This window comes from Lathyrus oleraceus, chromosome 3, assembly GCF_024323335.1.
Source record: "Lathyrus oleraceus cultivar Zhongwan6 chromosome 3, CAAS_Psat_ZW6_1.0, whole genome shotgun sequence".
NCBI lineage: Eukaryota > Viridiplantae > Streptophyta > Magnoliopsida > Fabales > Fabaceae > Lathyrus > Lathyrus oleraceus.
The window spans coordinates 141,407,257-141,425,090 of NC_066581.1; the positions used below are offsets into that span (position 1 = coordinate 141,407,257).

General features: G+C 34.2%; 2 protein-coding genes across 2 annotated transcripts; both read left to right on the forward strand.

The window, feature by feature from the left end:
• Window positions 1-5,015: 5,015 nt before the first annotated feature.
• Window positions 5,016-5,588, forward strand: LOC127130082 (uncharacterized). Its single transcript, XM_051059155.1, has 2 exons — window positions 5,016-5,249; window positions 5,412-5,588. The coding sequence occupies exons 1-2, from the start codon at window positions 5,016-5,018 to the stop codon at window positions 5,586-5,588; spliced, it is 411 nt and encodes a 136-aa protein (XP_050915112.1).
• Window positions 5,589-12,976: 7,388 nt separating this feature from the next.
• Window positions 12,977-16,332, forward strand: LOC127125841 (protein IQ-DOMAIN 2). Its single transcript, XM_051054678.1, has 6 exons — window positions 12,977-13,141; window positions 13,722-13,809; window positions 13,896-14,198; window positions 14,298-14,519; window positions 14,638-14,757; window positions 15,375-16,332. Exons 2-6 carry the CDS (start codon window positions 13,750-13,752, stop codon window positions 16,071-16,073), a joined length of 1,404 nt encoding a protein of 467 aa, XP_050910635.1. The 5' UTR covers window positions 12,977-13,141; window positions 13,722-13,749; the 3' UTR covers window positions 16,074-16,332.
• Window positions 16,333-17,834: the final 1,502 nt, after the last annotated feature.

Genomic DNA, 17,834 nt, shown 5'->3' on the forward strand with positions numbered 1-17,834 from the left:
AAATGGATGGTTGTAAACCAATGTCAACACCAATGGGCTCCGGAACCTATGTTGATCAAGACGAATCGGGTGTGTCAATTGATATTACAAAGTATCGAGGTATGATTGGTTCTTTATTATATTTGACGGCAAGTCGTCCTGACATAATGTTTAGCGTGTGTTTATGTGCTCGCTTCCAAGCAAATCCAAAGGAGTCACATCTCACGGCGGTCAAAAGAATCATGAAGTATCTCAAAGGAACAACCAACGTTGGCTTATGGTATCCTAAAGGTAGTGTTTGTAAGTTAATTGGTTATTCTGACGCGGATTATGCAGGTTATAAAACAGATAGAAAAAATACTAGTGGAACGTGTCACATCCTTGGTAATGCATTAGTCTCATGGTCATGTAAGAAACAAGTGTGTGTTGCTCTTAGTACGGCTGAAGTAGAATACATAGCAGCGGGAAGTTGTTGTGCACAAAATCTTTGGCTAAAGCAACAATTAAGTGACTATGGAATCGATCTTGAATGCATACCACTCCGATGTGACAACACAAGTGCGATTAACATCACAAAGAATCCGGTCATGCACTCAAGGACCAAACACATAGACATTCGACACCATTTCCTTCGTGATCATGTGCTTAAAGGCGATGTTGAAGTTACCTTTGTCGATACTCATAATCAACTGGCGGACATTTTCACAAAACCACTCGCAAAAGAACCATTTTATAAGATTCGAAGAGAACTTTGCATTTTGGATAAAGGTGATATATAAATCTTCCATAATTTTATAATGAGGCCAAGGTACACAAGTTTTTATTTTTAATTTTTTTATTTTATGAAATTTCTCTTTAAAATATATATATGAAATTTTTTGCTTTTGCGTTCCTCACGCATTTTTAATCTGTGTAACCGATTACTCCATATTGGATAATCGATTACCCTGCATGTTTTTGCCTTCCTCACGCATTTTTAATCTGTGTAACCGATTACTCCATATTGGGTAATCGATTACCCTGCATGTTTTTGCCTTCCTCACGCGTTTTTTAAACTTTGTAACCGATTACCCTCTTTAGAGTAATCGATTACCACTGTTTCCTCCAGAAATTTAAAAAAGAAATTTTACCACACGTGAGTTATTGTTACTTTTGGTGTTAAGTGCTTTTTCTTGTTCTTTTTGCTTAAGTCAATCACTTCAGCATTGGTACTCTCTTTCCAACCTTCACATTCATCTCACTCTTCCATCTTCCTTCTCCTCCATTAACTCTACTAACTCCATTCAAAGCAAAAATAAAACCCCACTCTCATTATCACTCTCCATCAACTCACCATATTCACTCCCCAGCTAGAATCCAGGAAACCCTTCCAAAACCCTAACTCTCAAAGCTTCCATGGCACCTCCAAGACAAGACAAAGGAAAGAAGAAAATGGATGAAGAAACCTCTCATCATACAGAAGAACAACATGCTGCCACTATGAAATCCAGAAGGTTGAGTTATGCTGTCCGGACTCGAACTCTCATGCGGGTAAAATATGTTAACTTCCAAGCTTTTCCTTCTCATAGCTTTACCTTTCAAACTTTGCTGAAAAATTCAGGGGTAGATAGGTTAGTTTCGGATATTGGTGATTATTATCCTGATATGATAAGGGATTTCTTTACCACTATAAAGTTTGGAATCGATGATTTTGGTGATTTGGTGTTTATTGCTAAGGTTAAGAATGTTGACATTTGTATGGATCTGAATCAATTGGGAAACTGTCTGGAAATCCCTTCTGAAGGTGAAGCATTCCGTCACGGAACTGAATCCGACAATGATGCCTAGAGCAATTATAATAGTTTGGAATATTTTGTTTCAATTTCTAGAGGCACTCAGGCTAGCCTCATGAGCCGACAGAAATCAGAATCCTCAAGGGTGGTGAAATTTGCTAACCTCTTATCTGTGAATTATAGGATGCTCCGTTATGTTCTTGCTTATGTTTTAGTTCCAAAACATTTTAATCATGCCCAAGTTAGTGAACTTGAACTGCAACTTAATAGAGCTTTGAAACTGAACATGAAGATCAATTGGGCTTATGTCATTTACCATCACATGAAGCATCAATTATCCCTAAGTGGTGGACTTCCTTATGGTAGAATTGTTTCAAGAATTTTGGAATTCCATGGTGTTCCGCTTCAAAGAGAACCAAAGACTCCTATGACGGTTAGAAATTGTGAAATCAATGAGATTACCGCAACTAAGAACACCAGGATTAATATCGGACCAAATGGAGTGTTTCGGTACAAGGATTCGGTCGCTTCTTCCGCTCCTCCACCAATTCCGGAAGGTGATATCACAAATGCTATGCTTTATAACAAGATGTGTTCCATTGAGACCACCATGCATCATAATCACAGGGTCACCCAATGTGGAATCAAATCACTTCGGAAACTCTTCCTTTCTATGAACCGTTAACATGTCCCAAGTGAATAAGGTGATGAGGAAAGTGAAGAAGAAGGTGAAGAGGATGATGAAGTCGATATGTCGGAAAGTGATTGAGTTGGCCATTTCTTTTTTTCCCTAGTTTATGGTTTTAAGCTAATACATTTTTAGTTTATTTTAAGACTATGCTAAAACCGTTGGTTTATGTTATGTTTGCATTATCTTTTGTGTTATGTGGTGCTTGGTGTATGTTGTTTGCATGTTGTTACTTATTTCCTTATTTCACCCTTTTTGTTAATGACAAAGGGGGAGAAGAGATTGTTATTGTGTTATTTCCTTGTTTTCTGTTTCTCTCTAACAAAATGGAGATTCCAAAAGACTCCTTAAAACATAAATTAAGGGGGAGCATCAATTAAGGGGGAGCATTTGCTAGAGAAACATGTTTGGATCAAACTTTCATTTTTTGGGTTGTCATCATCAAAAAGGGGGAGATTGTGAAGACATGACTTCTCAAATGTTTTGATGACGACAAACTTCTCTACAAGTGTAAGATTGATTAACAAAAAGGATTGATCAAGATTCAAGCTCATGAAGGAAGTTTTCAACTATATGATCAAGTCTCGATGAAACTCATGAAGAATCGTCTTTCAAATGGATAGGTATAACACTTGACCTCTAGATATTTATACAAGTGTTCAAAACATGTCTCACTCATGCCATAATCATTGAAAGCATTTTTATGCATCAAAGAAATCATAACACTTCATTCTTTTAACTATTTTTCAAATATGTGACAAGTAATCGATTATCCATTTTATGGTAACCGATTACTCTGTGTAAAATTTAAATATTTTTTGCACGTTGGTTGCAAGTAACCGATTATCCATTTTAAGGTAATCGATTACTCTGGGAAAATTTCAAATATTTTTGCACGTTGGAAGCAAGTAACCGATTATCCATATCAAGGTAATCGATTACCACTGAACCAGAGGCAAAAATCAGTGCATCTCTTCATGGAAACTTTTCTATTTTCTTTACCATGAACCATGGCATCCTTTGGGTAATTGCATCCATTTGAGGAGGTGTTTAGACAATATATATATACATCATTTTTTCAGATTTCTAATTCACCTCCTTGCAAAAATTTCAAATCAATTACACACATTCTTTCAAACATTTTTAAGTGTTCTTCCAAATTTTCATAAGAGTGAAACCTTGCATAAACTTTATTTTTAAGCATCATAGTTTCATCTCATACAAAGAACACTTGTATAACTATTGTGAGAATTAAGTGTTACAAAGGAGAAGATCAATTGATAAATTGATATACTTCATAATTCCAACTATTTCATCTTCTACAAAAAATTCAGAATTGTATTTCTTGATTACAACTTATTTTTAGGATTGTTAAGAATAAGTTTGTAAGGTTTTATCCTTGTTATCCGGTGTGTGGATGCAAGAGGTCCTTTTGTGAGAAATTGAGTCTCGATTGGACTTTAAACATTGTAAATCCAAGAGAATTGTTCTTGGTGTGTTAGAATTAGATAGAAAGGCCTTAAGGTGTCTTGTCTAGGAATCTAACATTATAGTGAGTTCTCTTTCATGTTGAAAGGGGAGTGGAGTACTCTCAATCTGTGAGGGGAACCACTATACATCGTGGTGTTCTTTACTTTCCGCACTTTACCGCTTTTCATCACATAAGCATCTCAAGAAAGTAAAAGTCATAAACCGTAAGAAATCCGTAAAATCGTCTAAGTGCCTCATTCACCCCCCCCCCCCCCCCCCCCTCTAAGGCACTCCTTAAACTTACAAATAACATTAAAGAGAGTCAGAAGTTGGATGTGAATTTGGTGGACTTGGTGGTTGGAAGTAATCAGACTGAAAGTAATGATTTCAAAGCTGATGAACAAGGTGTGTTGAAGTTCAGAGACAAAATTTATATTCCTGACGAAGCTGAGTTGAAGAAGATGATTTTAGAAGAAAGTAATTGAAGTAGCTTGAATATTCATCCAGGAGCTACTAAGATGTATCAGGATCTGAAGAAGATCTTTTGGTGGTCTGGAATGAAGCGAGATGTGGCTCAGCTTGTTTATGCTTGTTTGACTTGTCAGTAATCAAAAGTTGAACATCAGAAACTTGCAGGATTGATGCAACTATTGGATATTCCAGAATGTAAATGGGATAGCATTTCTATGGATTTTGTGACGGGGTTGCCGAATACTCCGAGAGGGCATAATGCCATTTGGGTAATTGTTGATAGACTGATGAAGTCGGCCCATTTTATTTTGATTAACATTAGTTTTTCTATGCAAAAGTTGGCAGAGATATAGATCCGTGTGATTATGAAATTGCATGGAGTTCTGTTGAGTATTGTATCGGATAGAGGTCTGAGGTTCACTTCCAGATTTTGGGATAGTTTGCAAGACGCTCTGGGTTCAAAGCTGAGGTTGAGTTCAACTTATCATCCGTAGACCGATGGTCAGACAGAGAGGACCATTCATTCATTAGATGAATTATTAAGAGCTTGTGTTCTCGAGCAAAGAGGTGATTGGGATGATCATTTGTCATTGATTGAGTTCACGTATAATAACAGTTTTCATTCTAGTATTGGAATGGCACCTTTTGAAGCCTTGTATGGTCGAAGGTGCATAACACCTTTATGTTGGCACGAATTTGGTGAAAGTGTAGTGCTTGGACCTGAGATTGTCCAACAGACTACTGAGAAGGTGAAGCTGATTCGGGAGATGATGAAAGCTTCACAGAGTAGGCAGAAAAGCTACCATGATAAGAGGAAAAAGGATCTTGAGTTTCAAGAGGGAGACCATGTATTCTTGAGAGTCATTATGGTAACCGGTGTAGGACGTGCTTTGAAGTCGAGGAAGCTTACTCCTTAATTTATTGGTCCATATCAGGTATTTGGACGAGTTAGACCTATTGCTTAAAGAGTGGCCTTGCCACCAAATTTGTCAAATCTACATGATGTGTTCCATGTTTCACAACTTCTGAAGTATGTTCCAGATCCGTCTCATGTGATTCTGATGGATGATATTCAGGTGAGGGATAACCTTACAATTGAGGCTCAGCCTATAAGGATTGATGATCGAGAACTGAAACAGTTGAGAGGCAAAAAGATAGCTCTCGTGAAGGTAGTGTGGGGAGGCACTGCCGAAGGAAATATGGCTTAGGAGTTCTAAGGCAAGATGCAAGATCCGTATCTAGAGTTGTTCGCGTCAGGTAATTTTTTAGGGCGAAAATGTTCTAAGTTGGGGAGAGTTGTAACGCCCCAATTTTATTTAAATTATTTTTCAGAATTTAATTATGTGATAGTTGTGGTTGTGTTATGTTGATTGGTGTTTTGATGTGTTGTGTACCCTTGGTCCGAGGTAGTTGTCTTAGAAATTAAGGTGTTGGGGAGTGTGTAAGCAAAATTGTAGAAATGGTGGTATGGTGAATAAACTAATTAACTAATTTAGTTATTATTTAATTTGAGTGGATTATTATTATTATTATTATTATTATTACTATTATTATTATTATTATTATTATTATTAAAAATAGTGATAATATAATAAGTTAATAAAATAATTAGAGTGATAATAGAAAAATAGAAAAGGCATTTGGGATAGAAACACATAAACACATAGAAGGTAACATTTGGGAAAAGGAGAGAAGAAGATGAGAAAGGGGGAAAAATAGAATAGGGCTCAAGGGGAGAATCATCATTATTGAAGGCCAAAGAATTTATTGCTTGGAACTCTAAGGTAAGGGTGGTTTTGATTATCTAAGGGTTAACATGATGATGGTGGGTAGATTATGGGATGTAGGTTTTGTGTTTTCTTCTCTATGTTCATGATCATGGTGATATTGTTAATTGTTGAATTATGTGAATGATGAATTGTTGTTGTTAGAATCATGAAATTTGATTGGATTGTTTGTTGTCAATGTTTTACGAATTGATGTTGTTTCGAGTCAGAGTTGGAATTGAGTTATGAATGTTTTCAGGATAAATAAGTCGGGGTTTTGAACTTTGAAAAAATGATTTTCGTGTTAAAATGTGGTATAAACGATTTGTGAGAAAATGGGGTTTTGGGATGAATTTTAGATGATTTTCATTTTGGAAAATTTGTAGCAAAATGCTTATGCAACAATGTAATTGGTTACCAGAATTGAAGTAACCGGTTACACTGCTTAAAAAATATGCTTCTGGGTAAAATTTGAAGGGTGTAATCGGTTACAGGTTTTTCGATAACCTGTTACCCTGTGTAACAGAGGCCACGCAGGGGATGGAATTGAGAGTGTAATCGGTTACCAGTTTTTGAGTAACCGATTACCAGGTATGTGTTGGCAGTGTAGTTGTGCTACTAGATATAGTGTAACTGGTTATTGTTTTTGGTGTAATCGGTTATACTGGGAGCATTTTTTAAAAAAACTTTAAAAGTTCATAATTTTTGTTCCGAGTGTTCGATTCGAATGTCATTCAAAGCGTCGGAAAGCTGAGAGCGTGTAATGTCATTTAAAATTGGTTTCAGTACCTGAGAATGAATATTTTCATATGTGATGGTGTTGATATGCATTGAAATGTTAATGTGGAGGTGTGACATAACCTAAAATGCATTGTTGTTGCTTATTATGTTGTATGTTGATGTTGTTGAGCTGTATGACATGTGTTTGATGCATGATGGTCAGTATTGACGGTGTACATTAACCATGGAGGTGGGTCATTGTGCATGATGATGTTGTTGCATGTATTATATATTGCATGCATTCATGTTGTTGGACAAATGGTCAGTTGTTGGTGAGCCTCAAATCCCATTATGTGGATTGGACCAGTAGCTGATTTCGGATGTGATGAAATCAGTGAGACATTATCAAAGATGATGATAATGAATTGGTTGCTTTGATCCTAGGAGGTGATGATCTAATCGGTGAACCTGAGAGTTCACGTATTGGTACCACATGCATTGAGTCGAGTTATTGAGTCACATTGCATTGTACATTGGTTGCCTTTTTTATTATGTTGGATGGTTGATTATGTTGTGATTATGTTGGATGGTTGTTATGTTGCTATTATGTGTTAATAGCCGTTGTGAGGAGTATGTGGAATTGTGTTGTGGAATGATTGATGTGCATGTGGTAATCTGATGCTCACTTATTATCATGAATTCCTTTATATAATTATGATACCTCACCCATTCTATTTGAATGTTTCCTCCACGTGGGTAACATGCAGATAATCCGCAATATGAGCTCGAATGTGAGTGGAAGATGAAGTCTTCCATTTTATTTTTGTGTCGGCTTCTGCTCTGATGTGTAACACTGAGGAATTGGAACGTTGTGTCTTTCTTTATGTTTTAACATTTCTTATATGACATGTTATGTTGATGTTGGATATGTTGAGTTAATTGTTTGTTATTGTTATTCCGCTACGATTTGATAAAAGTTAACCTTCAGACATGTGGTTATTACTACTATTTTTATAACTGTAAAGTGTTACATGTCTTTTTAATTGAGCAAGTTGATTGTATGTTGTAGTGTAGCATCTTAAATTGAATGTTGATTTGTTTTACTCTGATAAATGTTTTAAATTTACGCGGGAAAAGTTTAAGGTGTTACACGGTAGCCATTATCTAATAAGCAAATCTTAAGTAGATAATAAAACAGAGCTCGTGATACCACTTGTTAGACGATAGACCAAGATCTAGAGGGGGTGAATAAGTTACAAGTTAAAATTTGAACTAAGATTGGTTTTGAAAAATTTTATAGCGCGGAAGCAAGTTTCAAAAATTTCCTTGATCAAAAATCGTCTAACCGAATCTACTATCAAAAAGCTTGAATATGCATAGAGGTGTCAATGCAATAATAAGCCATACGCAATCAACAACAACTAACCACAATTAATTGAATACAATACAATAGGAAAAGTATATCTCCAATGATCAAAACACATAAAAAATTAAGTCAAGCAATTTGTCAAACACTTAGTGTGCAATCAATAATGTTTGGAACGTTATGTAGGGTTTGTTGTTCTTAGAAATACAATCACAATTAAATGGTTTATGATCTACACAACAACACAAATTTCAAAACACATTCAAAATTACGATCCAAACAATATTGATCAAATGATTGAAGCAATCGACAATTTGTAAACCATACAATAAAGAGAGAGAGAGAGAGAGGGAGAGAGAGAGAGAGAGAGAGAGAGAGAGAGAGAGAGTACACGAGGATTTGTTTAGGTAGTTCCACAATCGACCTCACTATGGGTACATCTGCCCTTAATTTAAATTTGAATTGAGATATTTTAATAAATCTTACTTTGCAAAACGTGTGTATACAAGAGATGAAGAAATCGAACTTCTACAAACCCTAAGTTTGATGTTGACTCTACCACATCCAAAACCCTTGATCAAAGATTCATAAAGTAACCAATAATGTCACTTCAATTCACATGTTTTTGCTACTTCCTTGAAAGGCACTCATTGTCCTAAGGCTTTCACCTGGTTGAATTAATCTTAAGCGCACACTTGTTGAAACCCAAGATTTTCCAACACGATCCACCGTCTCACGCTACTCCCTTACAATGCACCCCTTGTCCCAAGACTTTCACTCGATCAGATCCAAATTGCATGATCTTGTCCAAAACCTTCAAACCCTAAACGATCTTGAAGGAAAACCCCAACTCGGTTTTCTGATTTGAATCTCTCAAAGTTCTCAATCCAATATTTTCGGTACAACAAACCTAATTGGATGTTATCAACCCTAATCTAGATGGCAACCAATCAAAAAATGATTAAGTGTGGTTTGTTTGTATGTATTCATAGATGAAGTTGAAGATGATGAGAATGCTTTGAAATCCTGGATTCATGTAGGTTTTACTCACTCTAGAAACCTTACTAGAAAATAATGCATGTATGGAGTATTTATATGCATGGGTGATTTAGGGAAAAAAGGAATGCAAATGACTTGAGAAAAATATGATTTTTTAAAAAAATACATCAGATAGGTTGACCTATAAAAGTCATATGCGACTTGTTCGATGCATAGGTCGACCTGTCTAAAGTCATGTGTCGACCTATGACTGTTATGCGCTCCCTATGTGTCGACCTGAAGAGTCGGCACATGATACATAAGCTACATACTTTAATACTACCGCATATGTGTCAACATATAGAATGCATATGCTGACCTATAGCCAAGAATTTTTTTCCATATGTTGACCTATAATGTTATTTTTCACAAAAATTGATTTTTCATGTATGATACCTTTTCCAAGTTGTTTACAAATACTTTTATGCTTCCTAATGCTAACATGCACCTAGAGAATCAAAGGATACCGTCCAATATAACGCTAAAGCATCCTAGTTTTGACATCATACAAAACACATCTAACGGAAGTTGCATCCACAAAATATTCATGATTAGTTGCAATGATTTGGAAAATGCTTCATGAATAAGTGAAATGAAGAGACATTATGACGTTTCATATTTTTCACAAAGCTTCAGGAAGCAATCAATTGCATATATGGAGCAATCGATTGTTCCATTGCAACGTTCAAAAAATATGAAAAATTTACACTAAGAAATCGATTATGGGGGATGCTCAATCGATTGTGGGGTCAAAAACTAAGGCAAAAATGTGAGCATACAATCGATTTCTTTAAGAAGACAATCGATTGGCTCATGATTGAATAACCAACTTTGAAAGTCAGTAGCTACATGCAATCAATTGCACTTCCCGTTCAATCGATTGTACCATTAATAAAATTGACTTTTTGACATTTTAAAGATATGCCTTGAATAAAAATTCTGCATATATGATATGGAAATTTAAGAAGGGTTTATATGAAAGGTTGTGAGCCCCTAAAGCTTATACATAAATCAATTGTTTATTGTACCTTAAAATATGATCAAATAACTAGAAATTCATCACTTTGAACATGATTAATCCTTAACTTGAGGCTTATTCAATCTTGAGATATCTTTTCCTTCTTTGAATAAATTTATCTTTATCAAAACATCATTTAATCGAAAGCTTGTCTTCACATGGAATACAAAAGGTTTCCCAAATATGTCAAATCACCCAAACATGACATTCAAAGAGTTTCGATTTCCAAAATCGTAATGATGATATATATGAAAAGACGCATGAAGTATGTTACATTAAATGCATTATTTCTTAAGAACTAGAAGATTTATTTTTCATCCATTTTAAAAGTGATTAAAGGGTGATCGACATCCAGGACTGAAATATCAAACCCTCGCCTCCTTTTAACATCAGCAAGGGCTTAGGGGCAACTATTTTGGATTGACAAGATAAACCATGAATCTTTCTAGGCCGATCAGATCTACCTCAGTCAAATACCAGGAAGAAGTCTCACTTCTTCCAGAATCTTCCCAATACACGAAAATTGTCATCTTTATAATCCCAATAGATCCTAACTATACGATACATCCAACGGCTCCTCGCAAATGGCGACAAGCAAATAACTAGTTATATATATATATATATATATATATATATATATATATATATATATATATATATATATATATAGAGAGAGAGAGAGAGAGAGAGAGAGAATCATGATCTGTTGACACCAGATGTAAGTCTAAAAGTCTTACACTAAATCTCAACCGTTAATATGAATAAATCAAACAGTCGTATAAGTAGCCAATTTTTTTAGGGAAAAAATGACCATGTATTTTTTTTCATTCAATATGACTGTTTCATTTAATCCTATTAACAATTGAGATTTGATGTAAGTCTTTTAGACTAGATGTCAACGGATCCTGACTCATATATATATATATATATATATATATATATATATATATATATATATATATATATATATATATATATATATATATATTAGCAACAAATTGAGATAACAAGTTTTAAATTCAATTTTATTTCACTATTCTTCCTCGTATCCTGACTTGAGCGTTGGAGTGCTAACATTGTAGATCTCCCATATTCCACCGCGTCAGAAGCTACGATTCGTCATCACCACCATTCATCCTTTCATTTATGATTCCCGAACATATATTATTTCAATGTTATAATTTTTTATTAGTATGTTATATATTATTTGTAAATCATCAAAATCATGTGATATAAAGGTACCGCTCAAACTAAAGGGAAAATTTTATTGGATTGCAGTAAGACCTACGATATTGGACAGGACATAATGTTGGACGCTTTAGAATCAACACGAGAATAAAATAAGTGTAGTAGAAATGATGATGTTGTGTTGGATGTGTGGTAAGACTAGAAAGGACATGCTTATAAATGAATATATTAGAGAGGTTTTTACTTGTTAGGGTAACACCTATAGTAGAGAAGATGATGAAAAATAAAATTAGGTAATTTGAGCATGTAGAGAGAAGACATGTAGATCTTGTGGTAAGAAGAGTAAATTAGATGAAGAGAAGTCATACAATTAGAGGAAGAGGAAGAACTCGAAAGACTATAAAAGAAATCATTAAGAAATATCTAACTCGATTAATTATTGTTGTTGTATAAACCAATCTAACTCATTTAGTTAAATAAGGTTTAATTGTTGTTGTATAACCAATCTAATTCGATTCAATTCGGATCAAACCTTTAAATTTTAACCTCATACGTACATTTGATTCAATCTCCTATCCGATTTTAATTATCTTAATTTTTAGAGCATAGTTGTCAATACACATTTCAAAATCCATTGAGCTTGGGTTTTAATAAAAAATGGAATCAACATATAACATTTATTATTTAAAATATTATGCTGACAAATAGAATATTATTAATAAATTCTTTTTTTTTGAAAATAGAACTCAATACTTGTCAAAGTAATTAATATAAAATTCTTATTCAGAAATTGACTCTTTTAATTTCTAAAAAAACACCTTAAAACACGTGTTTGTGATTTCCCTAAATGCGTTTGCTTTATTGTCTTTTCTTCATAAAAATGCTTTTACTGCAGGCTATAGCTTAATTTGACTATAATGTATTGTAAAAAAAACTTATGAGGTGTTGTTTACTACTTTTTCTAAGTTTCGAAAATATATTATTTACTCTTAAAAAAACATTATCTATACAAGGCTTAATTTATTAAACGTGTCATGAAACAAAATAAAAAGTTGAAATATATTAAATTCACGTAATTTCATATTAATTAAACTGGAACAAATCACACTGTCTTCAATTAAATAGATTAGACTTTCAATCGATAGGAAAAAGGTATAGACCAAAATAATATCAAGTAAATAATTGTATTAAAAGAAGTAAAAGGATAAATAAAATTACCAAAAAAAACTGAATGACATGACTTTTTCTTTAAAATGGCTCCCTCTATAATTAATAGATTAAATAAAACAATTCTTTTTGTGAATTGCATTATAAAATATTAGACTATATTACTTGATCTAGTTTCTAATATTAGAGAAAAATTGATCAAACATCAACCACACCATAATCATGATTAGTGACACCGTTAATCTAGGATTAATAACTTTGAACAAGTAAAACAACTAGTGGGGTCCAGTGGGACCCACTGAAGTGGTAATATCACAATATTAGCAGAAACAGCTGTTCTTATTATTCAAACAAAAACGAACTCTCTTCTCTTTGTCATTTGGCAAGATCTGAATTTTTTCCCCATCTTTACAGAGAGAGAGAAAGGTGTTGTTTGGTTGGTTCAATTCTACTCTGATCTTCAACTTTCACTCTTTTTCTTCAGATCTTTCACTTCAGGTATTATTATTATTCCTTTTCGATTGGATTGAACCCTCAATTTTCTAATGTATGTATAATTTGTTGCTATTATTTGAATTTTCCCACTCTTTTGTGAAATTTAACCGGTTGAATTGCATTTTTTTGTGTGAAAATGTGAAACTGAAGATGAATTTATTATTTTCTTATTTGGAAAGCCCTTGTTTACTTCTTCTTTTATTTTCCAAATGTGCTTTTTTTTTCCTCCAGTTTATGGGGTATTTATTATATAGAATTAATTAATTAATTATTTAATTAATAGTGATTTGATTGAAACTGGGGAAGGATTAGGAGTTTCAACCAGTTTCAATGGCTTATTACTTGTTAGCATAAAACTGTGTAAATTTGTTTTACTGTATTTCCTGATTATTGTTCATTTCTGCAACAAAGAATGATTTATTTTGGATGTTTCTGTTTCAGTACAGATTATTTCCTTTTCGGTGTCGATTTCGCTAGTATATTAATTATATATAAGCTAATTTTATTTTTTTTAATTTTTTAAAAAGATTTAGATAGTTAGATTTCAGATCTTCAATTTTTTCTTTCTTTTTATGAAATAAAGGATCAAATTAAGGAATGCCAAGAAGAGAATGGGGAAAAAGGGAAATTGGTTTTCTACAGTGAAGAAAGCTCTCAGCCCTGATTCAAAGGTAACAAAAGACCAAAAATTATATAAAATTTAGCTCAATTTTTTCTGTGATTTTTCTTATAATTTTACAATTTTTTGTTGTTGTAGAAATCAAGTAAATCAAAGAAGAAATGGTTTGGGAAGCAAAAACTGCAGACTTCGGACCCTTCCGTAGAAGATACGGCACCGCCGCTTCCTCCACCGGAAGATGTTAAATTACCTGATATTGAAAACCAAAACAATCACTATCATGTTCCTGAAATTACAACTGCCGTGGTTAGTCAGGAACCCGGTCCTTCTGTTCCGGCACCAGTTGTTAGGAATGAAGTTTCCGTGGTTGCTCGTTATGCTGGTAAACCAAAAGATGAAGTGGCGGCAATCAAGATTCAAACAGCTTTTCGTGGATACTTGGTATGCGTTGTAATCTTTTTGTCATTTTGAAATTCCTGCAAAAGAAAATTATTTATTTGAAATACATTTCGAACTAAACTTTCTTTTAAAATCATTTAGGCACGAAGAGCGTTGCGGGCTTTAAGAGGGTTGGTCAGATTGAAAACATTGATGGAAGGGCCGATTGTAAAACGCCAAGCCATGAGTACGCTCCGCTCAATGCAGACGTTAGCTCGTGTGCAATCTCAGATTCGTTCCAGGAGGGTCAGAATGTTAGAGGAGAATCAGGCTTTGCAAAGACAGCTCTTACAAAAGCATGTAAGAGAGCTCGAGACCCTGCGGGTATGTGTTGCTTTTCCTTAATTTTATTTTTTTGAAAGGATAATAATCTCGACATTGTGCCAACGCGTATTTGACTGTGTTTGTAACGGTTTTAACTTGTTCCAAATCTTGATGATAGATTGGAGAAGAATGGGATGATAGCCTACAATCAAAAGAACAAATTGAAGCCAAATTAATGAGCAAGTACGAGGCTACTATGAGAAGAGAAAGAGCAATGGCTTATGCATTCACTCATCAGGTTTTCTAATTCTCTTGTTAACTTAGATATCTGAGGAAATAGATGAAAAAGTTTAGATGAAACGGAATATCACATAATTTCAAGAATTAAAAAATGAGAATCCAAGCTTTCATATATGCTGTATAATATACTGGACCTAATCTAAATCGAGTAATTCTCATTCGAGAGTAATGTAAGACATGTCAACCATTAATGAAAAAAAAATCAACTATTGATATTGCATACCAAATTATAGATATGTTAAAATGTCAACTGGCGATTTTCACATCAACGGTTAAGATGTCTATCATTTATACTGAAAGTTTGCTTAGTTTGAGAATATTTTAAAATTTCTTCTTTTTTCTAATAATTACAAAATTTACACTTTTTTGTTATTTGGTTTCCTATTCTTGAAGTTCTATATAGAAGAGAATGAAAACAAGGGGGAAAGTACTCTTTCCTATACTAATATTTAGAAGCAATAAATGAAAATGATGAGTTTTTGTAACTATATTTAGAAACATGAAATGAAAATAGAAAATATTCTCACTAACCGAACACGTGTAACTATATTATTGAACGAATAGAAATATCTGCCTATGATTTGATTTACAACTGCAAGTGTAATACTATGACAGCAAAACGGGAAGAGCTCGTCTAGACCTATGAATCCAATGTTCGTGGATCCAACCAATCCTACGTGGGGCTGGAGCTGGCTTGAACGATGGATGGCTGCGCGGCCTTGGGAGAGCCGTGGCCTAATGGATAAAGAACTGAATGACCATTCATCTGTTAAAAGTTCGAGTCGCAGTATTACAGGTGGAGAAATCAGCAAATCATTTGCCCGTTTCCAGCTGAATTCCGAAATACATTCTCCCGCAGCCAGCCAAATTCCAGGCTCGCCGAGCTTTCAGTCAAATTCAACAACACCTAAGCCAGCTTCTGCAGCAGTTGCGAGGAAACTGAAGAAGGCAAGTCCAAAGGGAAGCTGGGTTATGGAAGAAGACTCCAAAAGCATGGCCAGCGTACAGTCAGATCGGTTCCGTAGACACTCTATCGCCGGATCATCAGTTAGGGATGACGAGAGTCTTGCTAGCTCTCCATCAGTTCCGAGCTATATGGTGCCGACTCAATCTGCGAAAGCTAGGTCTAGGACACAAAGTCAGAGTCCATTAGCTAAAGAAAACGGCAAACAAGAGAAGGGGTCCTTTGGGACCGCAAAGAAGCGTCTTTCTTTCCCGGCTTCACCCGCCAGGCCAAGGCGTCATTCAGGTCCACCAAAGGTAGAAATCGCCGTAAATGCAGAGGTCAGTGTGGACAATGGTGTGGCCAGTTGATTAAATAATAATCAGAGTGAAAGGATTGAAATCATTAAAGTAGGATTGAAGATATATCAGTGAAGAAAATAAAAACAAAAGTTCATTTACATTGAGTGTTCTTTAAATTTATTTATTTGTCCTATTTTTATGTGTATCCTAACATTTTATGTAGGCTTTTGATTTGGGGTGAAAATTGTTTTACTTACCATATATTCATCTATTTGTATTTTTATTTACATTCTCTATCATTTACACTGAGGGGAAGAAATTTGGTTTATGATGATCTTGTGACAGAAAATGAGTCCACTTTCTTTGTTTTTTGTTCACCATAAACTGAAATTTAAAGCTCCTGATTCTTAATGTAATATAAGTACAAATTTGTTTTTTTTTACTAATAATTGATTCTGGTCCTGTTGTTTATCTTAGCATTTTGTAGGGCTTGAGAGAGAGAGAAAATGATCAATGCTAACAACACATTATTTTATCTATTTATTGTTGGTTTGTGTATAGATGTATATATTTATCAACAATAGGTGGTTGAAGTGGGGTCTTCCAGCTCACAATATTAGTACTATGCATGATCTCTCTTTATCACTATTTATATGGTCCATTTTTGTCAACTTCATTTGAAATTTTCAGTTATCTTAGAAGAATAGAATGTGTTGAATAATAATTGAATCCGTTGTCAGATTGGTAGATACATATAAAATTTAATACATAGTTTCATTTTAAAGTTAACAAACAATAATAGAACTAAACGTGGAGCAGGCCAAATCCGGCCCTAACCTTAAGTCAGGTTAATTATTTAGGGGAATTGTTCTTTCCCCTCTTGGGGTTTCTTTCTAGACCTGAAAAAGATTAAAATGTACATTTTTGGACGCATATTTTTCACATACAACTAAGACGAAATTGGTGAGATACTCTTAATTCTGTTAAAATTTTATCTAGAAATGCATCCTAAAAAATTTATTCGAGGTAGAAATAATGGCAAAATGAAAAATCAATATAAACTAACATCAAAATAAACGTTACATAAATTTAACATTACATGTAAAAAAAATGGTGGTTCAGGATGTTGCAACATTCTTATAATATCTTCGGTTGATCTTTGAATCGTCGCATCCAATTCAATCAGATCCTTTGTTGAGTAATAGTAAAAGGTATTTCACATAACCTTCAAATCATCATTGGTCTTCAGTTCAAGCATGTTGAACCATATCTTTCCTTCATTGTCTATCAAGGGTGAACAGTACTCGACAACTTTTTGATTTTCTAGATATTGCAGGAGAGTATTCAGTTCGATTTTCAGATCGACGAGAAGTATGTCCTCGTATATCCGGAGATGCATCTTTGGATGATCACATGTTTTGTTTTTTCTAATAATTAGGTGTGTCCGGAGACGCATCTACATAACCATCCAAAAATTATGCAAAACAAAACCAATTGATTACGTAGAACAAAATTTCGAAAACAAAAATTATCCAAAAAATACCATCCAATTTTATAATATTATGCATTGCGTTACTTATAAAAAAATGTGTTACATTGTTAGATTACAACTAAAATACATCCAAAAATAGGTCACTGCCTAATTCTATTGGTGGATCATTCTTCGACATTTCCTTATTTACTTCTCATTTAATGTCGCTCAATTTGGTGAACTCATCCAACCCTTCAAGAAAGTGAATGACCATGTTTCAACATCTTGTGTGAAATGTATCGTCCACTTCGGTGATGTCTTTGGTGTAGGACATCCCGGTTTCAAATAAACCTGAACAA

Coding starts and splice junctions, on each gene's coding strand:
- LOC127130082 (XM_051059155.1), top strand. CDS start 5,016: ATGGCACCTTTTGAAGCCTTGTATGGTCGAAGGTGCATAACACCTTTA. Junction 5,250..5,411: donor TATTCTTGAGAGTCATTATG/GTAACCGGTGTA, acceptor CAACTTCTGAAG/TATGTTCCAGATCCGTCTCA.
- LOC127125841 (XM_051054678.1), top strand. CDS start 13,750: ATGGGGAAAAAGGGAAATTGGTTTTCTACAGTGAAGAAAGCTCTCAGC. Junction 13,810..13,895: donor CTCTCAGCCCTGATTCAAAG/GTAACAAAAGAC, acceptor TTGTTGTTGTAG/AAATCAAGTAAATCAAAGAA. Junction 14,199..14,297: donor CAGCTTTTCGTGGATACTTG/GTATGCGTTGTA, acceptor AAAATCATTTAG/GCACGAAGAGCGTTGCGGGC.